Source organism: Lepidochelys olivacea, assembly GCF_965140295.1.
Source record: "Lepidochelys olivacea isolate rLepOli2 genome assembly, chromosome: 9".
NCBI classification, from domain to species: Eukaryota; Metazoa; Chordata; order Testudines; family Cheloniidae; genus Lepidochelys; species Lepidochelys olivacea.
The window spans coordinates 98723577-98751227 of NC_140419.1; the positions used below are offsets into that span (position 1 = coordinate 98723577).

The window sequence follows — 27651 nt, forward strand, 5'->3', positions numbered from 1 at the left end:
TTTGGAGTTTAAACATGAACTGTATTTAGTAAAATGTCATACAAATCACTATAAACTTCCTCAAGGAACTATTATGGAAGTTTTCTAGAAATAAAGACATTTCTGGAAGTTCCTATGAGGAACAGGATCAGATAAGAAACTCAGTCACACATTGTAGAACGTTGTCTTTTTGCTCTCCAGCTTGGCTGTTTACCCTCCAGCAGAGGAGTAATAAAGTCTCAATTTGTGGGTAATTTAGCTGAAAAATCTATGGTCTTAAATGGAGATCTGGAATTGGAAAGTGAGGCTGGAGAATCTCTGGTGGTGACAACTTCAGCTGGTGAATCATGGGAAGAGCCAGCACTGCTTTGATTGCCGTCAAGAGTACCTGAAGTCAGACTGAAAAAAAGGGGAATGTAACAGGAGGATATGGAAAATACAAGAGCAGCATTTTTGGGGCAATGCATTAATTTACATAGGTTTATTATTCAACATCTTTAACATATATATGTGAAACAACTAGCTTTAAACATGCACTTAACTGTCTTTTAAAGTAACCTAACTATAGACTCTAATTTTACCTGATTGCCACTAAATAGGGTTTCATGGGACTTACTGCAGCTTGAATTCCAGGAAGGAATTTTACATTTTAAATGATATTAAACATGTCCTATGGAAAAATAACTGAAATATTGATTGCTTTAAGATAGTAGGAGCAGGTCTATTGCTAATGCAAAGCAGTCTAATTTCCACAAAGCAATCATCTGCATTTTAATTAACCAAAATGAGATATTCTAATTCTTACTAAATTTCAGATGTTTAAAATTCTGGTTTTGATTAGCTATTAAGTCGCTTTAAAAGCAAATATTAGTCATCTTCAAGAACAGTTTTATATTTCATATAAAAATACAAAGAAGTCTACAATAATTTTGCTCTCCAGTCAAACCATAATATTTTATCAAGTAGTTAATTCATTCAGCTGACTCAAAGAATTGCTTATACATTAGAAACGGTCAGACAATGGAACATATACAAATAAAGAAATGACAATCATTCAGCCAACTCTATCATCATTTTTATCTTCTATTACAGGAATTCTCCAACTGGGTGCCCTGACAACACAACTGCCAGCAGGCTCAGTGGCAATGGCAACTTATACTGCACAATATGTGGTATTATTAAGGCCCTACTTAACTTGCAATATTGCGGAAATTGCAGATTCCGCAATATTAGGCTTCTACCACAAATTTGACAGCTGAAGCTCAGTCCCAGGCGGCCAACAGGGAGTCCCCTGGTGGCTGATAGCGAAAAATCATGGAAAAGTAATAATGGTCTTTATTATTGTAAATAATAAGGTCCATCATTATTTTTCCTCAATTTTCTATGGCCTGTTCACAACTCGGGCACAATTTTTTTTACAATCATCCCACAATTCAAGTAGGTGCTTAAGTATTAGGGAACAAGTGCATTAAAACGTATCTACCGATTACATTTTACAGTATCTATCATAGCAAAATTATAACTATGTAGGGTTATTACTATTATTTTCTCCTCTAAAAAACATTCAAAAAAACAACTTCACTCTTTAAACCAGATGTTCACTATAATTTGCTGCACAGTTCATTTTCTCTATCTTAGCACAGTCACAGATCATATGCAGAGAGATCAGACGAGCATTCACCATACGGAACTAAGAGCAAGAGTATAAAGAAGTGACAATTTGCATTAATCTGCAAAATTAAAAGGCAAATGATCTTAAGATCTGAAGCTATTTGCTCCAAAATAGCCAGTCATTGGGGGGGTCTAGTTACGAAACATGCTTAACTCCCATAAATGCTAAGCATACCAATAGGAGAACAGAAATCATTTATCTGTTTTTGAAGTCCTTAAATTATAGGCACTGGTACCCAAATATCCAGTTTGTTTGCAATACTTACCTGGATATGCTGAAAAAATCCAAGGCTTATTATATATAACACTGTTTGACTTCAAGCATGCCCACCCATGCCTGATGTCTAGAAAAAGAGACTGAAAACATTTGAGCAGTTTCTGATGAAAGTTACAAGGCACCAGTAATGCTTACCATGCACCAAGGTCTGTCAGATGTGAAACTTCAGGAGAAAGCATGCTAGTAGTTCCTTGAAAAAATCTCTTTGGCTCATCTTCAGTATCCATTTCACCTTTAACAAAACCATGCAATCAGATTCATATTATGCATTAACACTTAAAATACAACTCTGTCCAGATTTAGAGGGATCATTAGCATAGCCACTTTAGATAAACTTCTATCTTAGATCTGGCGCAGATGAAAATATATTGTGACACATTCATACACATTCTTAACATTCAGGTGTTTTCCCCCTTCTCTAAAATACATATTAATTTGAATTTTCCAAATACACCTCAAGTATGGGTGGGATAAAGGTGCTTTACTATGCCACAGTAAAGATATTAACCTAAATATAATTAAACACTAACCTCAAAGGATAACATTAACAAAGAGACACAGACAATGACAATTTGAAATGCCCAGTGGATTAAAACTGTCAACCCCATTAACAATTACTAATTTGAACATGTAACTACTACAAACACAAATATTAAAATATTTACCTACTTCTTAGTTTCATTAATTGAGTAAGCAAGCGCTTTGAAAGTCAGTGAAAAAGCATCCTCCATTCAAATAGTTCTTAAGTTATCGTACTGAGATCCTCTCCTCAACACCCCCCAAAGTAATTTGTAAAACTCCCTCAATAATAATAATTTATTTTCTTATTGAAGTCCATTTTGAAATACGTGCAGTTCAAAGGGGCTGGGATAAATGAGAAGGGAAGGTCTCCCAGCAGCAACTTCCAATTCACAGATTCTCTCATAGAGAGAGAGAGATGCATCTCAAGAGTGTTTCACACACAACCTGGCCCACCACATTCCCTTCCTTCTATGGAACAGTACAGCTTGGTTATCAGTACTTGAAACATGACTTAATGAGCCAAAACGTTACTGTTATGGAAGTGAAGGGTGAGAAAGCTTTTAAAAACAGATGCAATACAATGACTGTTGAAATGGAGGCTAAGAGAAGCAAGTGGAGGTGTACAGACTGAGGCACACCTTCCAAAACTTAAACAACTTTTAAATAAAATTACAAGATGAGATGGCTTCTGGGCATCTAGATGTTGAATTTTGAGGCCTGTAGTGAATGAGAATGCAGAGGTTTGTATACCTATAACAGGGCTCAAAAAAGAACTAGATAAGTTAATGAAGGATAGGCCCATCAATGGCTATTAGCCAGGATGTGCAGGGATGCAAAACCATGCTCTAAACTAAAGTTTCCCTAGCCTGTTTGCCAGAAGCTGGGAATGTGTGACGGAATGAATCACTTGATGATTACCTGTTCTGTTCTGTTCATTCCCTCTGAAGCACCTGGCATTGGCCACTGTGGGAAGACAGGATACTGGGCTAGATGGACCCAGTATGGCCATTTCTGTATGGTTACCAAGAAAACCGTATGCTTGTGATTTTAACTCGATAGCATCTCTGTGCTTCAATTAACTGGGACCTTTCTATAAATGAATGGAATTGTACCAATATCTTTATATTAGAGATTCCATTGGTTCTTTACCAAATGTGTAATCTTGCATCAGTGGATGGGTAGTAGGACAGAGTGACCATTTTAATTATAGATTTATTGAACAGTTAATTTTTCAAATATTGTACTTCAACAGTCCAAACTCCTGGCCATTTCTTTATAGCATATCTTTTGCTAAAACTCAATTGTTTCCTAGCAAGTATCAGTCCGAAAACAGGACGATCAAGAAAGCTATTTGAACAATTTAAAAGTTAACAATTAGAAACACATGCTGTACCTTTTCTTTTCATTGGCCCAAGAACACTTGGGCGAATGCAGTGAATAGGACTCTGACTTCTCCTGCTAAAAGAGTATAAACAGTATATTGGTACATGATAACTGGCATAAATAGCATGAAAAACAACTAAAAGTGCAGAACAAGCATGTTCAGTGCAAGCTGCTCCCTTTAAGGCCAAACACCAACATAAAGGGAAGTAGACAATAGGGATAGCCCCAACAAAAAATATTTTAAAAAACAAACACAAGACATGACTGACCCTGAAAAGTTTAACCACAAAATACTTTTCCAGAAAGCCTGGTTTACAGACTGAAGTTTTCAAAAAGCATTCCCAACATTTCCTCTAATACAGACATCTATATGAGCCAGCAAGTTTCTCTACAATGTACTTTTAGTGCTTGCATCCAACTAAACCCATGAGCACACAAACCTGGTCAGGTTCTCCGACTCCTACTAAAGGTGGGTCCATGAGTAACTGAAAGTAAGCCGGTTTCAGAGTAACAGCCGTGTTAGTCTGTATTCGCAAAAAGAAAAGGAGTACTTGTGGCACCTGAGAGACTAACCAATTTATTTGAGCATGAGCTTTCGTGAGCTACAGCTCACTTCATCGGATGCATACCGTGGAAACTGCAGCAGACTTTATATATACACAGAGAATAACCAATTTATTTGAGCATGAGCTTTCGTGAGCTACAGCTCACTTCATCGGATGCATACCGTGGAAACTGCAGCAGACTTTATATATACATAGAGTATTCTCTGTGTATATATAAAGTCTGCTGCAGTTTCCACGGTATGCATCCGATGAAGTGAGCTGTAGCTCACGAAAGCTCATGCTCAAATAAATTGGTTAGTCTCCAAGGTGCCACAAGTACTCCTTTTCTTTTTGTGAAAGTAAGCCACCGCTCTAAACACAAACCTAGCAGAGTGCTGTCCTTTGTGAGGCTGTAGATTAGTAGCAGGACTAGTTAGTTTCATCATCTGTTTGCATTATGTTACTGGACAAAACACGGAGAGCCAAAATATTTGGTCTTGCACATACTGGTGAAGACTGTGAATGACCCAGGAATTTCAGGACAGAGAGGCAGCCCTGGCCACTGGTAAAGAAAATTAAAAATGCCCAAGCTCCCTGCAGTAACAGTCATTTCTGCCAGAAATACAAGGTCACTTACAGCAACAGATTTGGCAGTTAAGTTCCTTTTCACCTGCACTCAGAACCATACTCTCCACAGCCCAAAACAGTGTCTTCCAGCAGCCTGACCACCCAAAAAAGTTATCCTATTTCTGGCAACATTAAATTAAGGTGGGAGAAAGACAGTAATAATAAGCCTCTCTGACAGGCAACCCATAACACCATGAGGCCATGATCTCTAATTGGGTCCTATAGATGCTATTATAATTTAAAAATTTTAATGTTTCCTCTTAATACTTTTTGCTAATCTACACAGGCTGGTATTGTCCCAGTTTCAAAACCTGGGAATTAATTCATCATCATCTTTTAACAGAAGTTCATTCTACTCTGTATGTGATTACGTGCTAAACAAAACCTATTGAAAAAATCTGATACAGGCTGCATTGTAACCCAGCTTCCTGATGTCAGGAATAAATATTTTGGTACTTTATAAACTCTAGAATTTAAGTTGTATGGATTTACTATGCGAGTTGGAGATCTAAATCACCAAAAACATGGTTTAGATTTACTATGTATCAGTTAAGTCCTGATATTTCAGATGCCTCAAGTGAACAATCCATATTAACAGTATGCAGAGTCAGTTTTACAGACTTGTACGTACTTTAAGAATCGTCTTGTTGGACTGGGACTAGGGCTTGGAGGTAATCCACTGCTACTCACCAAACTTTGCAAAGACGGTGAGAAACATTGCTGAAAACAAAATATATTGCAATATTTAAATATAAATATCATGCTTCATTCCTATTGCATCAAACTAATAATTCTTGACATACAGAGAACTAGAGGGACTTGAGGAACACAAGTAGGGCCTTAATGAGATAATTTTACCATTTTAAAAAAGCACCTCATCATTCATCTAAAATGACTACTTGAGCTATTTGACTGGGAAGGTATCACTTTTGGTTAAGTCTTGAAGAAAGTTCTAGAACAATTTAGACTGATTTCTCATGTACATACAGAGTGCATGCAAGTTGGTAGTATTATATTGATCAGAATATGTATGCATCTCTTTACCTTGGAACAAACCAACTGATTTAGTTCCTAAAAACCCCACTTTCCCCCAAAGAAAGGTAGACAAAGAATATGGCTTTTATTTATCACCAATGTACCAACAATTTATCAATAAATATACCCACTATGTATTGACATTTATGAGATGTTCTGTAGATAAATTCATGGGATGTACAGCTGTTAGCGTGCCTTTTTAATATTTTAGTTGTCTGTCTGCAGTGAATGCCCATGCAGAAGTCAGGGATATGGGAAGTTTCATCCCTTGCTAATGTTAGTGCTAAACAAAAACTTAACTATCGGTACTCATGAAGGAAGACCTCTACCACTTTATTTTTCTTACCTTCCCTATTCCTTTGGTGGGTGAAGGAGCTGGAGAAACTGGGACAAAGTCTATTTGCTTGGGAGAGGATGATTTCTGAAAATCATTGTCACTCTATAAGTATAACAGATCATGTAATTACAGCCAATTGCTTTAATGCAATATTTTCAAGGGCCAGGATATACATTAAATATTATACAAAGCATAGCTTTGTTGTGGAATGGAACCACATGATGCAAGTCAGCCTCACAAATGGCTACATGTAAGAATTGGTTACTATGACTACGTAGAAGACAAATTTCATACTTTTGACAAAACAAAATAATGTTAAGCGTTATGTGCCGATATTAAAGTATCTATAAAACAGAAAGATATAGACGTGAATGGAACTACCTTTAGACACATCAGGAAAAACTATGTCCAATAGCTGTAGTGACAGCCATGTGTCATTGAGCTACTGGTGATTTCATACCTTATTAGTACAAAACTTGTTATAAAGGCAGCAATAAAAAGTGTGTTACTAGACAGAAACAATTTGATGTTGAACAGCAAGCCTAATCTGTTTGATTTTCCTCTAAAAGAAATTTAAGATACTATGGACAACAAAATGCACCAATATGAGATGTCAGAATACTGAAGACAGAAACTCAAATCTAAAGCATAAACACATTACCAGGCTCAAGCTTTCCTCCCACGACTGGCTGATCTGCATTGCTGTTTGCACTTCACTGTAAAGAAGAAAAAAAAATCCATCATCACTGGCCTAGAGACACAGAGTTTAGGTATTCTCATTTGCATACTAACACTCACCGTTCATGTACTGTTTCTCTGTTCATCAAATCCATTCCTTCTTCCTGAAAAATATTAATATAAGAGAGACACAGTTAAGAGTTGTTTTATAGAGCTTTCTTTTGCTAAAAGGATTCAGACAAACTCTTCCTCTTCAGGTCACAATCCGGATGGGCATCTCATCTCATTCCATACACCATTAGCATACCCAGTGAGTGTGCAACTTGTGCAGAACAGAGCATTTTACTGATGGTTAGCAAATTGTTCCACATTATGGAATTTTTTATTGTTTCTTCTAAGAAACTAAGAAATTCTACAAAAAAAACTTGTTAAAATGTATTAAGATAGCAAAACAAAGCATTTTTTTTTAAAGAAAAATAAATTGCATGCACAAACTTAATTCACTCCTTGTATGTATGCATGCATTACAATACTGTTTTTAAATACACAAGCATGTACCATTCCTCAGAACTCATTCAATGCATAGATTGGACAGTGTGCAGTGAAACATGGTAGGAATCCACTTATTGAACAGAGGAGGAATAAATATATGTTAGATGATTCATCCACTGCTTGCTGGCATCCTAGGTATTGAATGATGCAGTCTATGTAATTGAAGACTATGAAGAAGGTTTTTTTTAAAAGGCACCAAACGGATGCTAAGTGCCTAACACCCATTAATGCGTTTGTCAAGCTCCTCCTATCGTAATACATATTTTCAAGGAGTGCAGCTTTAACTCTGACATATCCTGATTTAACTTTAACCTTCAGTGATTCACAAACTATTTTAATGGAGTTTTTATATGGAATAATTACTATGACTATGCAAAAATGTAGGACTCAAATTCCCCAAAATCTGAAAGTTAGCAAACAATTACTATACCATTTTATAGCTTAAAGTTTTAATAGAAATACAGTGTCAAATATGAAGTAACATATATTGTGCCATCCCTGCACCTCCCTTCCATCCCATTTGTGTGTACATATTAACATTAGTCCTTTCCTATATTAAGAATAAAAGGAACTCTCTGATGACTCCTTGTCCTTGTTAATGCTAAGAAATGAATAAATTACACAATAAAAATGAAACAGGCAGTGCATTTCTTCAGGATTACTATATGCCTCAAGTGTTTGAGGAGGCAGGAAGCTGGAGACCAAGTACCTTCAACCACTTGCAACACGTACCCTGGAAATATAATGCCTGGAGAGTTAAATTGCTTTTACAAAGTGAGAAAAATAAAAGTCACAAGATTTACAAGCATTTGGAAATCATGTGTTTTCCAAAATGAGACTTTAAAAGGGAGTCTATCATATGGCACAGCTTTAACTAAACATTTATTTTAATAGCTTAAATCCCTATAATAGAGCTTGTACTATTAGAGGTTTCCTTCTGGAAATTTACATTTTATGATTCTTCCTCTTCTTCCAAAAGAAAACCAAGATAACTGTTTTTGTATTAAATCTAACTGTACTTTGAGAAACAGGCTTGTATTCAAAACAGAAGTGCATTCTTACTTCACCATTTTAATGCACTTACTGCATTAATACATTTGGGGAAGGTACGGTAACCAGGGTTTTTTGTGGTTTTTGTTTGTTTGTTTTTTGGTTTTTTTAAACAAAAAGTGGACAACTCAGCACCACCAATGTTTCACAAGAAGGAAGATTAGGTGGTTCAGAAAGTGTGAAGTTGTGGGACTGTATACCATTATCCTGATATCCCTCAACTTCACATTAGCTTGTCAGCTTTGAGAGTCTCCAAGCTTAACATGCAGCAATCAGCAGCAACCTTCTTACCCTGATGGGTGCTGCACCCATCTGCTTCTGTACTGAACATTGGTATATCTCCTGTCAGTTTCTCTGACTGATTAAATACAGCGTGCCATGCTGCACTACACAAAACTTTTAGGTTTGCCCGATCATGGAGACTGAGATTTGAACACCACAGACTCCAATGAATATCATTTATGGTTATGCACAATTCAGTTGGGAGGAAGGCAGACAGTATATCTGAGCCCAGAAAAATGCAACTGACTCTAAGTTCTAGATTGGAAATGGGGCTGCAAGAGATAGGGACCACCAGCTTTCTTTGTGGGGAGAAAGATGTCTGATGGCTAACCACTTTTATAAATAGGACAAAATCCTGGTTTCAGTATAATATATTAGGACACCTTCTATATTTTCTGTAAACTTTTGTATCTCTGAAAACTGATTCAAACTGCACCTTGAATTGACAGATTTTTGCTGAACACTCTTTACAAATCAGCTATTACTTCCAAGTGAAGTCATCAGTGATCATTAGTAGGATACACCAGCTTGTGTAAAGCCAATAAAGCAATCTTTTTATGTCTTGTTATTTACAAAACAGAACTAGAATCATCTCTTACCTGTTTGATTTGATGAAGGCGGCTGCTAGGAATACGAACAGGAGATGATGGCACCAACTGCAAAACAAACACCATACAGCTGAAACATTTTTAAAAACTGCAAAATCAGGGAGGTTAGACACTATTTTTTTTTCTAATATGTTATTTCATTCTCTAAAAGATAACAGCCACTTCAATATCACCAAAATAGCATCTAACACACTTTGCATATGTTAAATGCAATACATTTTGCATACAATTATAAGTGTATATTAGTTTTATAAGTGAGAGCACTAGACTATTTCATTATGAAATTGCTCAGCTTAGAAATGACTCCTAATTATTGCGTGCCAACCTCCATCCCACTTCAGTCTCACACTACTAAAAACCCTCACCTTCCACGAACTGTATTGGCAATACTGGCCACCCATCGTGGTTGCAACAGTACAATAGGTAAAGTAGCATAAGCACTTCCATCTTAAAGCTGTTGTACGTTGCTCATAATGCTAAAAATAAAAATCTATTGAGCAGGAGTTTTCCAGGGCTGGTCTCTGCCTGCAGATGAATATTTTTGACATGGAAGAGCAAGAGAGCTTCGGCCACTGAAGTGTAAGGAGAGTGAAAATATTTCTCCAGCTCTTCTGCCCTCAACAGCTTAAAATGACAAAGTTAAAATAGGAGAGTGAAATGGCTTCACTGAGTAGGAGTGCCTTTGAGCACTCTGTTACCATTTTCTCCCTTGCTGCTGCATAGGACAAATAAAAAACAAAACCCATAAACATTTTCTATTAACAAGGAAAAATCTGAAGGATCAAGTACAAAATCAATCTGGCAGAGACATAAGCCACACTCTAGGGGCTCTAGATTCTTTAGTTTTATACTTGAGTTGACTGCTAGTTTGATAAAAATGATAAATGTATTAACTCCTAGGTATTGAGCCAACAACTTACTGTGTAGTTCATCAAAGAAAGCAAAACTTTCATGATGATTCTCAGCATAGACATTCTCAAGTTGTGGGACAGGTCTTACTTATTAAATCTTTTTACTGGAATTTCTTAATCCACCACTATATAATACAATTAGTTACAAGCAAATTTATGTTGAATCAATTATTGAGTCATTCTCTTTCCCTTACCATTACACATTTGAGTAATTTATGGTGCTCATGACCATCAGGGACCAGAAGGCTTAGGCATGAATCACACAGTTCTGCTAATGACTTATTTCTTTTGAACAAAGATCAACTTTGCCACGTTGTATTGTGGCTTTGTAATGAGGATGAGTGTTACAGGGGTGAGGGCTTCATTCTTTCAGACTGCATGGAAACTGCCAGGTGAAAAGTAAAGGGAATCACATAGCATAAATTACATGCACTTTCTAGTTAATTAAACTCCACCCTGTAGATAGTGGGCTTCCTCAGTTTCACACAAAACATGCCTTAAGTTTTCTACAAGTCCAATGCTACAGGATGTGGATCAGCATTCAATCACCAGCTAGCTGTATCCTACTTCAATTAGTGCCATGGAGAATGCAAATTGATCCTCCTAGGAAGACAAGGTGAGTGAGGTAATAATATCTTTTATTAGATAAACTTCTGTTGGTCAGAGAGACAAGCTTTTGAGCCAGACACAGCTCTTCTTCGGAGATCCTCCTGTTTTTAGAAAAGTCACACAGAGAATAGAACTTTTACTGTTTGCTTTATAAACTTGGACTGCATACACTCAATCCAAGCAGCATGCACTACTTGCTTGGGGAATGAGCATATTTAAGAGATGGTCTCTCAAGACAATAAGCTGAACACAAGACCAACAAAACAGCCTGCTCACAACTAGTCCTGGAAGCAGGACTCAATCAACAAAGAATTAAAGGAAGGTAGCGTAATAAATGCCAACAAACATTTCCACAAAAGCATTAATGGTAATCTGGGTTACCACTTGCAACTCTGAAGCTCCTGGCTGGTGAAAGATGCAAAATCCTGCTACTAACCTAGAACTTAAAACCACTGCTCAGTGCAACTGACTTCTCAAATTACTGCCCAGCATCTAATTTTCATTTTCAAGTTAGCTGGTCACAGAGTTCACAGAGAAAAGTCTCCAGTTTCAACTGTCAGCTCAGTGCTCTGAACCACTCACTCTCAATCATCACATTTTAGGCCAGAGAACAGACCAGTGAGTTATGAGGAACTCCAAGGTGAGGGCTCCAGAGGTGGAGGAACCAGTTTCCCATTATAATCCTTTGGGCTGGGTTTGAGAGGAATTAATGGATTCATGTCAGGGTGTCCTATCCACCCTGTGACCTTTTGATGTTCAGACAACAATAGTATCAAATGTTAAAGCTGAATTCAAGCATTATGTAAACGTCTTGGTCTTCTCTTTTCGGATGTATAGTGCTGGTTTACTTGTTTTATACACTGGAACTTAGAATTTATTTGGTTTGTTATAAGAAAAAATGATTGAAAGAGTTTAATAATAAATAAGAGCTCCTTTTGGACTTCAATACCACTGAATTTTCAAATAGCTACAACTGTGAAAGATTTTCTTCCATCTGCAGAGAACCGCAAGACAACAGCTCATTTATCAAATTTGGACCTGGATAAGTGGAATACATTTTTGTGACCTCACAGCTTGAAACTCCTACGTAGAAATGTAGCTACTTGCCCTGAAAAAGTTTCAACTGGTACAGAATACAGAAGCCCACCTGCTGAGCAACATAGGATGCCACGAGCATATCGGCTCAGTGCTCTATTTCACTGTCTCCTAATGACCACTCCAGACTGAATTAATGAACTTGCAATTTATTATTTACAGTTAAAAACTAGAAACAAAACTCTGGTCCTAATAACCTGGACGAGCCCACTGAACATAACTCAGGGCTGCCGATGTAGTCCTGGTTAGTATCTGGGAACTGCAGCCCAATATGCCTGGTCTAAGAGTGTGTTCCACACTAAGAGAGACGATGGCTTGAGGTCTGAGAGCTGGAGGTGGGTGCAGGCAAAGAGATCAGGAGAGGTCAGAGGGTGTTGCAGTTAGCCTCCTAGCTGTGGTATCTCCACACCCACAGAGATGGGACTGGAATTTTGTATGGAAGCACAATCAAAGCATGAGAAACCCTGATTATAATTCTAGACATACTCCCAACTGTTTCCTTAACAGCAGACTAACACAGACTAGGCAGACAGTGTTACTGACTGCACCTCAATCAGGAGGAACTTAAATCTTCTTAATATGCCAAAAGTGTTAATATAGTATTAAAAACACATTGACTACATGATTAAAATTAAAATACAGTCACATTCTCAGACCCACTTTTCCCTCACTACTAAAATTTAATTTGCATGAAAACTTGGATGAACTTTTCTGAATTCCAAAGGTTAATTTTATGAAAGGAAGAAAGTACTTTTTAAAAAATCATTAAACACCCCATTAAAGTTAACCCTGTTTAGTATTTTTAAAAAAACATTTCCCCATGCAACCTAAGACTATACCTATGTCATCTACTATTCTCAACCACTGTAATAAGCCACCATATGATGCAAGTTTCTACATTACTGGTTCTGCCATTAGAAAAGTACATTAGTAGTGCTTTAATGCACACCCTGGCTGGTTTATTAATAGAATATAGCTCCTTCATGTTATGCTTCTTTTTCAAATCTTTTTAAAAACACAAGTTTTAGGGTTTTATGCAATGTCCGCTGAAAAAGATTACTTCATAACAGAACAATAAGAGTGCTAGAAAAAAGGATGAACACTACTCTTAATAACTTGCTTTTTTTCCTTTGAAGTATTCTGGATTAGTTGAGTCCCATCTTTATAGACCTGAGATCCAATGACATTTCAGTAGCAACATTGATTAGCTACTGATCTGATTTTTGTCCTAAAAAAGGGGAGTTTAATCAGCAGTTTCTGGCCACCTATTGTCATCTGGGATCCTCTGGTAGGGACAATTTAAAACTGCAATTGCCCCCCACTCCCTCCTTTTCTTCTCCCTTCTCTTACTTTGCCAGCAATGATGCTTCTCTTGGGAGTTTTAAAATGTTAATTTTACTTAAAAGCCAAATTGGTAGCCCTAAACCATACCCCAATTCAGCCTACTTCATATCAAAACAGCCTGACCCACTTAATCAGAGCTGTGGACCTTCACAGCCACACTGTTTCTAAGGGCATGTCTACACTACAAACTTAAGTCGACTTAATTCCACATACAGCCACCACAGTAATTACTGTGATTTTTCAGGTCAACACTACCCTCCTTCTGTCAGTAGTACAGTGGTACACTACCCTCCATCTGTCAGTAGCACCAGAAGTGCTTGCACTGACTAAAGAGGGGCATCATTGAGGTCTGAGAGCTCGGGCTTGCAGCTCCCCACCGAGCTCCCCGCTGGGAGCTTGCTGTCTCAAGGTGACAGTCTGAGCTTTGAGCCCCATGTAGGGTTCACAGCAGGGAGACAACCAGCCTTTCTTGACAATTTCACTGCTGCCTCAGGCTCAGAGAGAGGGGCTCACAGCTGAAGCTGTGAAATCAACAAGAAAGGCTGGTAGGCTCCTGCTGTGAAATTGAAAATGACAGCTAACAGCACGCAGTGTCTACACAAACACTGTGTCACCCTAATTACACCGACATAAGCACTATGCTTCTCATCGAGATGGAGTTAATATGTTGGTGTAGTAGGGCACTTATATTGGTGGGTGCAAGGCTGTAGTGTAGACACTGACATAGTTAGGTCAAGCTGCCTTACGTTGAACTAACTCTGTAATGTAGACCAGGCCTAAGACGATGTATACACAAGAAAAAAGCTGGGAATAGCTATTCTGCACTGGTTTCTTAGGGCAGTAGCGCCTCTGGTGAAGATGCTCTATGCCGACGGGAGAGCACTCTCCTGTCAGCATAATTACTCCACTTCTGCGAGAGGTGGAAGCTATTTCGGCAGGAGAGCATATAACTTGCATTACTCGGGGGGGGGTGGGTGTCTTTTTCACACCTCGAGCGATGTAAATTACATTGACTCAAGCGGTAGTGTAGACGTGCCCTTAATGCAAAATAAGAGTGTCCACATAGGAAAATGGTGTAGAATAGCTGTTCTGCTGTAAATTTAAACCCTAGCTAATTTCCTGAATAGAAAAGTCCTAAAGTGAACAAGGAATTGCTTTAGGGTTCCCACCTCAACCTTTTAAGTAAGATTAACACTTTAAGATTATCAGTTTATGACAAAAGGCAGGTTGAGGGGAGGGGTGAAGGAAAGAGGAAACTTTATCGAATGGATTTATAGATTTTAGATTCCTTTTAAACTAATACCTTTAAAATAAAGGGTAATATTAAAGATGTATCTCCACTGAAACAAATTAAATGCTGATAGTCTGAATTTTTTTTTCTGATGAGCAGAATCAGACATTACTGCATTACTGACAGCTGGTGAATTGTCCTAAGATCAAAAAGGCCCAGTTAGCTGATCTGAATGGGGCTTGGAAAGACAGCATACAGTGTCATACTGTACACTCAAGTGTGCTCCACCATACACTACAAGGACTGCATACATCTTAACCAACTCCCATGATTTCTGAGCTAGATTCCACCCAATTCCTACTGTGCATGGCCAGACTGGTAGAGCATTATGAAAGGGGGTGAGGCACTCCTAGTGTATGGCACTCTGAAGGTGTAAGGAAGGATGTGAGATCCCCAGCAATACCAGATGTGCATGACTGGAGAGAGGATTCTTCAGCTGAATTGGTGACCTGCTTTAGACCTCTTTTCTGGCCATGATGTAGGCTATTGGCCTTAATAAGGAGTACTTTATGCCCTTTTCCTGCAAGGCTACTCTGCTCCCAGCCAGGGAAATGGGCTCTCAATCCAAAGAACAATGACATGTTTCCTTGCCTTTCACAGTTCTTTCTTGCATATACTCTCAATTATCATCTCTCCCTTTCCTGGGAAATATCTGTCTTTTACTAAGTAAGCAGATACCTCATTCTCTGGAATATTTTTACTACTGCTGTTGGTGTGACGGTCCATTGCTAACAGTCACTTTTCTTCGCTCCCCAACCTTGTTTATATTGCCTGCTTCATCTTCATGTTTTGGGTCACTCGTGAGGGCAACAATACCCTTTTCTAAACCACTGTAGATCTTATTAAAAAAAAAAGTAACAAAATCAAAAAGGTAACTTCTATGAAGTACATGAGATATCTTTAGTTCAGTTAATCTTCAGGACAGACTAAGGAACTAGATCACCCCACTTGCGCCTCTTTGGCTTTGTATCCAGGTCAACCGAAAAAGAACCTTAGTGTTTCAAAACTGTTTTTCTTAAAGGGCTACTGCCCTCTTTGTAAGTGCTGACTCTTGCTAACCACTGGTTAAGTGAATCTCTTCAACACCGTAGGAAAAACAAGTGAACTGCTGGAAAGGAAAGCAATTTATCTTTGGTCTGAAAGCAAGGATAGAAATTTCAGCCTAAAATTTAACTTCAAACAAATGCCTGAATAGAAAAGGCTTCTGACTAAATGTTTCCTCAACCATAATTACAGTGTTACTGGCACTACATCATGTTTTGTTTCTTAAGCGGCAGGCACGTTGCTTTTATGTTATGCTCATCTGTTGAGGCCTTTAAATAAAGGATCTCAAGACTACTACAAAAACAAATCCTCTCCAAACCAGTTGTTTGGCCTAGTTTTGAAATGGAATTTTAGTTTTTGTGTGGGCAGAGAGGCTGTATGGAAGGGGTGGACAGGAATTAAAAGTTATCTCCACTTAAAGTAACCCAAATAGCAACAAACAATCATCAAGTTAGCATATGTCTGAGCATCTTGTATACTGTATGTAAGAAAAAGAGAAACTGACATTAACACAAGACACTCCATCGGTCCAGTACATTAGTTGTGAACTGTATGCAATCAACATGTAACTATACTTACGCCAGTTTCTTAAAATCAGAACATATTTCAGGAGAAATGTAACAGTTTTTGGTTAAATTTTTTAAATCTAGGCAAAAATTCCTCTTGTTTAAAAAAAATGAGAACTGTTTTTCCTTCCCATGCCCCCCAGAAATGCATCAATTTATGTATCTGTGGTTCTTTCAATATGGTCAAGAAATCCTTTAATATGCCAGCACTGACTCCAAAATACTACTGGAGCAGTCCAAACCACTTTTTGACCATAACTCAGACTATAATGATTTACTTAAAAGAAACACTATTTGAAAATAGAAGTTGCATCTTCTTTGGGTTCATAAATAAGTATTGTACTAAATTTTGAGGCAGACATTTACTAACAAAGTCATTTAAGTTTACAAAATTGTGATAGTGGAAATTTGTTAATTAAGATTGGATGTTTTTCTAAGATATATACTCTAGTTCAAACAGGCATTACAGTGAAGTCCTATGGCCTATGTTTTACTGGAGGTCAAGGACAAAAATATTTCAGATAAATTATCATCACAGTCCTTTCTGGTTTATAATCTACGATGCAATATAAATGTAAAGTCAGTGGATTTATTTAAAAACAAACATTCAAAGCAGAGATTATTGAGACCTAAGAATAACTGACTGATACTTCTGAATATACCAATTCTCTTTCCAAATTGGTCTTCTTATCCAATCTTAGAATATCTGCTTAAATAAGTTATGAACTAGGTTGTCTTCAGAATGACACAAATGTGTTTTCTAAAGCTAACTGATCTTTAAAAAGAATTTCACTACAGCTGCAAAATATGTAGTGTTACTTTTCAATTTACACTCTTATCTTTAATCCTGTTTAGACCCAAAGAACAAGTGGGCAACATGTTTGCGCTAAGCATTTTCTTACCAGACTATGACGATTCATCACTGTTGTACTGTTTCTGCGGGTTCGCAAAATGTTGGCCTGGAACACCTGTGAATTATCACTGTGAAAAGAAACACTTGTCAAATTTAAGAGCCATTTCCCTCTCCTTCACCTCCTAAAAAAAAAAATGCCTCAATATAAGCTATGTAAGTGTGTGCTTTCATCCTCTCTTAACCCAAAGTCTCTCTCCCCAAAACAAGTTCCAACTACCACAGTTAATGACATTAATCATGCTGAGTCCTCACTAGAGTGGCTGCAAATTTTGTATGGATATGTGTCTTCTATGGAAATGTATGAGTTTAGAGTGTAGCTCTCTATATGCAGTCCTTAGCACCAAACACCATTCATTCACTAGAATTTGAGATTACGCATAATCAATAGATGGACTGACGCAAGCCTCCATACCAGTGGTATCAAAGACAAATCACACTGCAGGTCAGAAGTTTTGTCACTGGGAGCACCTTATAAGTTACAACCCCTCTTCACCAAGGTGCTGATACAGCACTCAAAATGTAAAATTAAGCACTCAGTATATCCATTTAGAAAGTTCTAATTATTTTTTGAAGTGGTATCTCGGTAAAGATGAAGAGGAGGTTACTTACCTGTAACTGGAGATTCTTCGATATGTGTGGTCCCCATCTGTATTTCAGCATGGGTTGTGTGTGCGCACCATGTGCCTGGAGCTGGACAATCTGAAAGTAGTGTCCACTGATCCACGATCACACCCTAGATCACCTCATGCCTCTGACCAAGGGATAAAGAGAGGGGGAACTCTCCAGTTCCCTCTCTATTGTGAATCAGAGGCAATCCAAAGCAGAGGAGGAGGGCAAGTAGTGGAATACAGATAGGGACCACATATCTCAAAGAACATCCAGTTACACGCAAGAAACCTCTTCTTCAAGTGATGGTCCCTATTGTTTTCCACAGTGAGTGATTAACAAGCAGTAAATAAGAAGCGAGGATGTACACCACGGGTTCTCAAACTTTTTTTTGCTGGGCCCCCACTTTGAAAATATTGCAGTTAAAGGCACTGAAGCCTTTCAAAAAGTGTTAAAGTAGGGTGACCTTTGGAGCAGGGCACCCGGCCAGCAGTCACCACTCTCTGGCCAGCCAGCTCTGAAGGCAGCACCTCTGCCAGCACTAGTGCAGAAGTAAGGGTGACAACACCATACCATCTCATGACACCTCCACAATAGTCTGGAGACCCCTATTTGGTCAGGACCCCCAGTTTGAGAAACACTGATGTAGACAGTAGGGTTGAGCAAAGGAGTCATCAGCAGAGGAGTCCTGGACTAAGGCACAGTATGTCTCACAAAAGTGTGAACGGAGCCCCCACCTGGCTGCTTTACAAGAAGGGATACCTCCTGAAGCAATGCCATAGTTGCTGCTTGTGCTCTCATTGAATGGTTCTTATTCTATGGGGAGCAGGGAAGGTTTGATAGTTGATAGAGTAGACGGAGATCCATTTGGATATCCTCTGAGTGGAGATTGCTTGTCCCGATTCTTTCTGCTATAGTGATGAATAGTCTCTGGGACTTCCTGATTAGGCTTGTTTTGTGTAGGTAAAAGGCAAAAGGCCCACTAGACATCAAGAGCATGGAGTCTCTGTTCCTCTAAGGAAGCATGCAGTTTAGGGAAGAACACAGATATGTGGATTGATCGGTTCAATGAAATTCAGAAATAATTCTGGGCTGACTGTGGGGTGTAAACATAACAAAACCTTATCTTTACGGAACACAGTGTCAACAGATTCCATCGCCATCACTCCAAGCTCATCAACCCTTCTGGCTGAGGTGATGGCTAAAAGGAATGCAACCTTGATGGAGAGAAGGGACACTGAGCAGGAAGATAGGGGCTCAAAAGGGTGGCCTTGTGAGTCCTGAGAGAACAAGATTCAAGTCCCATTGAGGAACAGGCTTGTGAACAGGTGAAAAGGTTCTGATTAGGCCTTTTCAAAATCTGGTGGTCAGAGGGTGAGTGAAGACAGAGTAACCCTGAGAAGGAAGATGGTATACATTAATCACTGTCAGGAGGACTCAGAAGGAGCTAAGGGATAGGCCTGATGCCTTTAGAGAAAGCATGCAGACTAAAATGAGAGGAGTATCTGCATTTTCTGGAAGAATGTTCCTTTGATGTGCTCAAGAAGAAAAACATCTCCACTAAGTCCAGGTCTACACTACAGACCTATATCGGTATAACTGCATCGTTCAGGGATGTGAAAAATCCACACCACAATGATGTAGTTATACCGACCTAACCCCCCATGTAGCTAGCACATCGACAAGAGAGCTTCTCCCACTGACATAATCTACCTCCCCAAGGGGCAGTAGCTAACTACATTGAGGGGAGAAGCTCTCTTAAAACTGCCTAGTGGACTCCTTCCTATTATTAGAAAGTATGTCTCATACGGCTGTGGGACATGACCATTCTAAGGAGGATCATCCAAAAACCAAGCCCTGAGGTAAAGTGAACATGGATTGGGGTGCTTGATCTTGCCATTCCTCTGGGTCAGTAGCTTGGGAAATGTTGGGAGATCATCAGTGCTCAGGATGACATGCGCAGGAGATTTGAAAAATAAAAACTGTCTGAGCAATAGGGGGAGATCAGGATAACCCATGCCCTGTCCTGATGGTAGGAGCAGTAGCAGAGAGAATGCATAGTTCAGGTGATCTGACCAAGGAAAAAGTAGAGTATTGCCTGGAGAGTGGTGACCTAGGCTCGTCTGGAGCAGTATGCGACGCATTTTCTGTTTGTTACAAAGGTGAACAGATCCCTAGATGGGATTCCCCATAGATCAAAGACTTTGTGCAGTACCGAGTTGTGGAGTTCCCACTCATGGTTGACTGCAGAATGTCTGCTGAGAGTGTCTGGGAGCATATTTCATTTTCTGGGAAGGGAGGCTGCTGATAGGGTGATTTTGTTGCCAATGACAGACAATGAGACCAAAGCATCTGGCATGATCGGTCACTACTGTGAATACTTTGGTGAAGACTCAGTGGATGAGGGGAGGAAGAGGGGTGTCTCTATGCTGAAAGAGAGCACTCTGTACTGAAAATGGTCGAAGCCCATCATGAATATGAGAAAGCATCTGTGAGTGGGATGAATATCTACATGAAAGTAGACATCCTTGATATTGAAAGCTGTAAACCACATGTCCTTTTCTAGGACTGGTATTATAGAGCCCTACATGACCATACAAAACCTGAGTGAACTTGAATGAAATGAATGGGGTAGCAGAGGTTGAGAATCGGTCTTCATCCATCCTTCTTTTTGGGTATAAGGAAAGAATAAAAGCTGCTCTCTTGGTATTGAGGAGGGACACGTTCTATCACTCCTTGCTCTAATAGGGAGTCCAATCTCTTGCTTGAGAATAGTTTCCTGAGAGTGCTCCTTGAAAGGTGGAGGAGGCAGGGATGCAAACTTGATCATATAGTCAGAGTGGATGAAGTTCAGTACCCACTGGTCTGTTGTCACTGTACTCCAGGTGTTGAGAAAGAGTGCTAGACGACCTCCAAATGGTGTGTAAAGGTGGGGCAACGTTGGGCTTAATGCCTCACAACTCTTGAAATCCTATCAAAAATAGTGCCTTGCCAGTAGGGTTGTGATTGGGATGCTGAGCCGGTTGCAGAAGGTGCGGGGAAGCAGGTCCTTTGAACCCTTTGCCTTTTGTGTGGTGGTTCATAGGGCCTCTGATAAAAAACTTGTTGAACCCATGGGTCTAGGTCTAGATGACTGTCGATGGAATTTCTTCACAGGGACAGGTGTATATAACCCCAGAGAGCGGAGGGTAGCCCTAGCATCCTTCAAGATGACTCATCTGACTGAATAACTGTAATTCATTGAAGGGGAGGTCCTCCATGGTATTCTGGACCTCATGAGAGAACCCTGACACAGTGAGCCATGACCTTCTGTACATAACAATGGCTCTGGAGGATGTGTTAGTGGCATCGACTGCAGATTGGAGAGAAGTCTTTGTTACTAGTTTGCTTTAGTCTATCAAAGCCTGGAAACAAGCTCTGTCCTGTTGTGGAAGTCTGTCAGTTAATTCTGCAAACTTGGGTAGTTCAGAAAGTCATACCTGACCATTAGTGCCTGATAGTTGTCTGTCCTGAACTGGAGGCCAGATGATGAGAAGACCGTTCTGCCCAGTAGGTCTAGGTGCTTACCCTCCTTGTCCACAGTGGTAAACCAGGGGTGTTGCTGTCTAGCCCTTTCAGAAGCTGCTTGAACCACCAAAGAATTGGCAGAGGGGTGAGAAAATAAGAAATTAGCCCCTTTGGCTGGCACATAAGAGTTTTTCTGCCCTTTGAGGGGTGGGAGCACAATGGCTGGGGTGTGCCAAATCTTGCTGACTCCAATATAGCTTCATTAACAGGGAGTGCTATTTTGTTGGATCCAGATGGGTGGAGGATGTCAAGGAGCTTGTGTATGGATTCCTTAATCTCCTCAAGAGGAATCCGTAGTTCACCTGCAATTCTACAAAAATGACCCTGGAACTGCCTGAATTCTTCTGGGGGGAGGGAAAGAAGACATAGGGGTTACCGCTTTGTCTGGACACAAAAATGGTAATCTTGCTGGTTCCAGTGGAACTGCCAGATCCAGTGCATATTGTTCTTCCTCCTCTGAAGGATCCTGGGGTGATCTGACCGCCTCCTTCAAGGGGAAGCAAGAAGAGACTCCTTATCGACTCTGCAGGGTGGGTGTCAGTCCCAGGACCCACAATGTGGCCAGCAGGAAGTCTCGAAAGGGAGAAATGGTGGCCCCCATGACATGAGGTGCCAGCAGCTCCAAGCTAAACGTAGAGTTTGGTCCCAAGTTGGTGTAAGTCTTTTGGGAAATGGAGGATATATAGGGTAAGGAAACGAAGGCTCCTTGGGTGGATCACTCTCCTGATGAGGAGAAAGCTGAGTTCTGTTCCATAGGTGGTACCGTTGGTACTACTGAAGGAAAGCTGTACCTCGGGGAAGGAGCGGGTGATAAACTTCTCCAAGTGATCGACTCCCCAGGTGGTGTTATGACATCTCTAGAACGAAACAGACCCAATGGAGGGGATTCCAGATCAGGGGGAAGCGAAGATGTTCTGTGGAGCAGCATGGGACCCAGGTCTCTCCAGTGTGAGAGGAGTTGTCTTTGCCCAGATCATTGTAGCTGGAGAGGGTGCTAACAAAGATGGTGCCAGGGGTAGGCAGTGAGCGGTCTATGTCGGTGCCTATAGATCGCATTTTGGTACTGATGGAGCCCAATATTTATGGGCTTTCTTGTCAAGCCTCTGGGACTTAGGACATGCTAAGTCCTCTTGGGATGAGGTGCCAGGCTTGCTCAGAGCTGAATCCAACTTCTTCTAAATGGATTTCGAGGAAGACTTAATCTCATGCATATGAGAGTCCTTCCTGGGTTCCTGAGAAGATCTCGCCAGTGGTTCTGTAGAGGTAGATTATCTGGCACCAGTGTTGGAGGCTCACTCCTTGCTGAGTTAGGCCAATGCAAATGTGGGTGGGTGGGAAGTCCCAGCCTGGGTCCGATTGAGACCTCAGGCCCTTTTCCATGAGGTGTTTTTGAATGGAGAGTTCCTGCCCTTGTCAAATATGGCTGGGGAATGAGTGGCAGATACTGCACTTCACTACGATGTGTGCTTCCCCAGGGCAGTACACAGTGCTGGTGGTCATCACTGACTGAGAAGGATCATGGGCAGGAAGTGCAGAGTTTGAAACCAGAGTCCTGGGCATAGTCTAGTACCAGCATGGGGCAGGGGGATGTGAGGGGAGGGAGTGTTCCCCCAACAATTAATCTAGCACAAAAAACTATGAAAACACTAAAACTATAAACTGTACAAGATGCTAAAAACTATTTACAAATCTAAATCTTATCTTAAGGGATGAAGACGAAGCTAAGGACACAGAGAAGTTCCAACCTGGACCATGCAGCAGTGAGAAGGAACTGGAGAGGCGGTCAGTCTGCCTCACCTTTTATCACCTCAGTCAGAGTCATGAGGTGAGCCAGGGCACATGCACAGACCAATGGACATTACTTTTAAATTCCCCAGTTCTGGGTGCATGGAACACATGCATAACCCACAGTGGAATACAATAGGGACCATCACTCGAAGAAAGGGCAGATTAATTTAAGATTAGTGGTCTGGATTATTTAATGCAAAATGCTCTCTTTTTAAATATACTCTAGTAGCAAGTTTTTCTGCCATTTCCTACATTCCTGATAGCCAAAACGTTGCACTTTATGAATAATCAGACTGTATGAACTGAACACATTTTTACAGTAATTAATACTATAGTTTAAAGCCCAGTCCTACAATCTGGTCCACATGCCCACACACAGTCCCACTGACTTCTGAATGTGTCAACCTGATTGCGAGATTTGTATCAAAGTGCAAAAAGTCACCTACTTTATCTTTTGCTATCTTAACTAATTTCTGATCTCAAATGGATGGACACAACTACCACCTTATAAGAAGCTTTTTGTCTTTAAAAATACAAGCTGGACAGTGGCATTAGCTTGTTCTCCAAGGTGGGAACTGAGCTGTAGTTCAGTAGAGAAATTTTCAGAAGCTGAAACTCTCATAGTTCAAAATGCTTGTTGTATCTGTTAGACAAAAACAACTTTAGAATATTTTTAGTTTGTTCAGTCATACGATCAGTTGTCCTTTAAAAAATTGTAAAGATTTAAGATTCAAACAGGGATCGTTCCATATTGATAAATTTAATAATCTAAATGTTTGATGATGACAACTATTCCAACTGTAGTAAACAACATACAAAACAAGAATTTTACAGCATTACAATTTATACACCCATTTGTTTTCCAGCAACTTTCAATGACATTATGTTGGAAATTAATATAAAATAAAGCTACTAAATAAGGCTTTACATTCTGCAGGAAAAAGCTAGTATCAACTTGTTCACAGAAGCTATTTCAGAAACTTTCCATTCTTCTTTAGGAATCCAGTGCAGGCCTTTTCACCAAAATTATACCCCATCTTTATTTGCCCATATTTGGCAATCGCAATTCTTGAGGAAATCATGAAGAAAATCTTCTCACTGGTTTCTCTTGCATGTGCTAATTATTTATCATCTGATACAGGAAGTGGGTCAGGGAGAAGTTGAAAGGGGCTATGACCCAAAATTTAGAGATGAGCTTTTTCCTCGGCTGAGATTAGTAGTGAAGAATTATCTATGGCATCTAATTTATAGGTAGACAGACAGCAGTCATAAAGAATACATCCTAGATTTAGGAATGGAACCAAAACACAGAGAAAAATAGTTAAAGGGCCATGGAGGGCCAGAAGAGTGGCCACGGTTGGACAATTCCAACTACTCCTCTTTTACTGACTTTGTTTCTTTAACATGTAAATGCTAAACAGAAGACTAGACACAAAGGCCCTGATCTGCAAACTCTTTCTGCACAAGCAGCAGTGCTGGTCAAAACTCAGAATTTCCCTTTCATGGGAAACATTTTAGAAACTAGAAAGAGTCAAACACTTATAAGATGATATTCACTTAACATTAATGATGACTGGGAATAAAAAAAAATGAGCACAAAATTCTTTACTGTTCTTTTTAAACCAGTTATAGTAAATTTTGTCCTTAAGAGTAGAAAGATTTACACCATTCTTGGAACTAGCCATCTACTAATAGCTTCTTATAAATCTCATGTTTATAATCTACAAAATGAATTTAGAAAAAATACTAAAGATACATGTACAAGGCTGCATTTTAAGTAGTCTAATGTCTACAATATAGTTCCTGAATCTCTCACTATAGTGTTCCACTTGCCAACACAAGCTACAATTGTCCAAAGTAAAATTAACAGGCCTGTTACCACACACAACTGTCCTCATCTTTAATGCAGAAGTGAAACCCCTAGAGGTTAAAGGGCCCAGTAAGTAATTTTCCCTCATGATTTGACTAAACTCTTCTCAGATAATTTATTATTCTAACGTTTGTATAGTGCCTTGCATCATGAAGGATCTTAACAGCACTTACAATCTTAAACTGAAACACAAATAGAGTGATTACTGTTCTATCCACGGCTGCCACCACTGCCACAAGTGAACGCAACAGCTGTTTTAACTCCATGTATTACCACTACAAAATAGTTTAGAATAAGAAGTAAAAAATACAGTGTCTAACTGAAACATCAGGGAAAGTCTAGTCAGGCAAATTCTAACTAGCTACCTACATATTTCCACACATACAAGGGCCAAAATAGTGGCCCTCAGTTTTACAGTTCTCAGTTTTACATCTTATCCAAAAGAGAACAGAGCACCAGATACCACTCTGAAGCATTAGTAGTAGATCTACAGTTTCATATGGAAAAGCATACCAAATCATAATACCACTTTCTACAGCATCAGCATATCTCATCCAAATATTAATTAACTCTGCTTAGCTATTGAGATGCAACTGGATACAAAACATGCTTCTGTTTTAAGTATGAGAAAGGCTGTATTCCACTACATTTTATAGAAACTCAAGCTGCTGTTGCCTCAGAAACAACAAAATCGAAGTATGGCAGTGGGCAGATACCTTGACATAAGGGCCCAGTTACATCAGCTAAGGTGGAAAACTGCATATTAAATCCAGTCCAGGAATCCACTGAGGATAGGTCAGCCAGTTGGCTCTTTCCATCTCTGGCTCTCACAGAAAAACTAATTTGGTGATGATGCAGTGGACATATGCTCCTGATCCCTGGCGAATGGTTATGTATTTGACAACATATGTGTCAGTGAGAAGTGCATTAAAGCACATTCCAAAGGGAAAGAGTGTTTTAAACTTTCATCAGGAAAATCAAACCCTGCATTTAACCTGAACAACTATGATCAAATATCAAAAGTGAGCTTGCTCCCAACAGCCACTTTAGGGAGGCAAGGTGAAGATGGAGACCAGCCTGGGCACTTCCTCAGTGCATTAGCTCCTGGGGAAAGGGACTGGAAAGCACGCGTGGACCAAAACCTACTCTCCTGCTCTGCCATGCAAAAAGGAGGCAAGAAATCTGTGTCCAGAGAATAGGCCTCTTCATTTCACCCTGGAATATGACAGGAGGAGTCTGTGGATGAGGTGAGGAACTCTCACCACAGTCCAGGCCTGGGGTTGGCGGGGTGGAGGGGCGCCAGGCCCGGGTCTCGCTCGCCCCTCAGCCCGGGGGATGAGGGGATGGGGGGGAGGGGCGAGCCCGGGGGATGAGGGGGGAGGGGCGGGCCCGGGTCTCGCTCACCTCAGCCCGTGGATGAGGGAAGGGGGGGGAGGGGCGGGCCCGGGTCTCGCTCACCTCAGCCCGTGGATGAGGGAAGGGGGGGGAGGGGCGGGCCCGGGTCTCGCTCACCTCAGCTCGGGGATGAGGGAACGGGGGGGAGGGGCGAGCCCGGGGGATGAGGGGGGAGGGGCGGGCCCGGGTCTCGCTCACCTCAGCCCGTGGATGAGGGAAGGGGGGGGAGGGGCGGGCCCGGGTCTCGCTCACCTCAGCCCGTGGATGAGGGAAGGGGGGGGAGGGGCGGGCCCGGGTCTCGCTCACCTCAGCCCGTGGATGAGGGAAGGGGGGGGAGGGGCGGGCCCGGGTCTCGCTCACCTCAGCCCGTGGATGAGGGGGGCGCTGTTCGATCTCCTCAAGCTCCCCCCGTCGCTCGGGGCCGGCGCGCTCCCCGCCGGCAGCTCCAGGTCCAGCTCCATTTTCTCTTGAGCCATCGCGGCGGCTCCGGCTGCTCCTGCTCCGCCGCGGGGCCCATTCACTGGGGGCGGCCGCAGCGGCTCCTCATGCCGCCCCCCGCCCCGATCCGGCCCGGCCCCCCCTACAGGCCCCGCAGAGGCCGCTGCAGGCAGAGCCCGGGGGCGCTGCGAGCCGGGCGAGGGGGGCGGCACCAGCAGCGCCCCATGCTGGGGAGACGAGAGGGGGCGGCCCCTTCCCCCCTCCGCCGCCGCCGCCGCCGCCGCTTCCTCGGCCCCTCTCGGCTCCCTGCGCGCGGCGCCGGCCTTGCCGCCTCCTCGGGGAAACAAGCGACCGGGCCCAGGGAATCGCTGCGAAGCAGTACGCATGCGCCATAGCGACCCAGAATGACAGACGCAGCAGAGTCAAGAGGTGTCAGCACATGCGCAGTGTAACCGTAGTGAGGCGCCCGGCGCCTGAGTTGCCATTGCGCCTGCGCAGTACATCAACGCCCGGAGAAAGCGGTTAAGAACATCGGGACTGCCATTGTGGGTCACATCAATGATCCAGGCAGCCGAGTATCCTGTCTTCTGCTCGCGGCCGGGGCCAGGGGGCAGGAAGGGAATAGCACACGTTTCAGATCAGCGGCACTGCTATGGGTACCCGCATGG

General features: G+C 41.1%; 1 protein-coding gene across 5 annotated transcripts; it reads right to left on the reverse strand.

Annotated features, from left to right (window-relative positions):
* On the reverse strand, positions 1–27372 carry LOC311526474 (P2R1A-PPP2R2A-interacting phosphatase regulator 1-like). 5 transcript variants are annotated; one of them, XM_084639568.1, is made up of 10 exons: positions 26906–27372; positions 17309–17387; positions 9538–9594; positions 7175–7218; positions 7038–7092; positions 6386–6460; positions 5636–5724; positions 3843–3907; positions 2063–2159; positions 1–378 (listed from the first exon to the last, which is right to left on the reverse strand). In XM_084639568.1, the coding sequence occupies exons 1-10, from the start codon at positions 27367–27369 to the stop codon at positions 219–221; spliced, it is 1185 nt and encodes a 394-aa protein (XP_084495694.1). In that variant the 5' UTR covers positions 27370–27372; the 3' UTR covers positions 1–218. The 5 variants fall into 5 exon arrangements, with proteins under 5 accessions (XP_084495694.1, XP_084495693.1, XP_084495692.1 ...); XM_084639567.1 differs by having other exon boundaries at positions 3843–3904; positions 6386–6478; XM_084639566.1 differs by having other exon boundaries at positions 6386–6478.
* Positions 27373–27651: the final 279 nt, after the last annotated feature.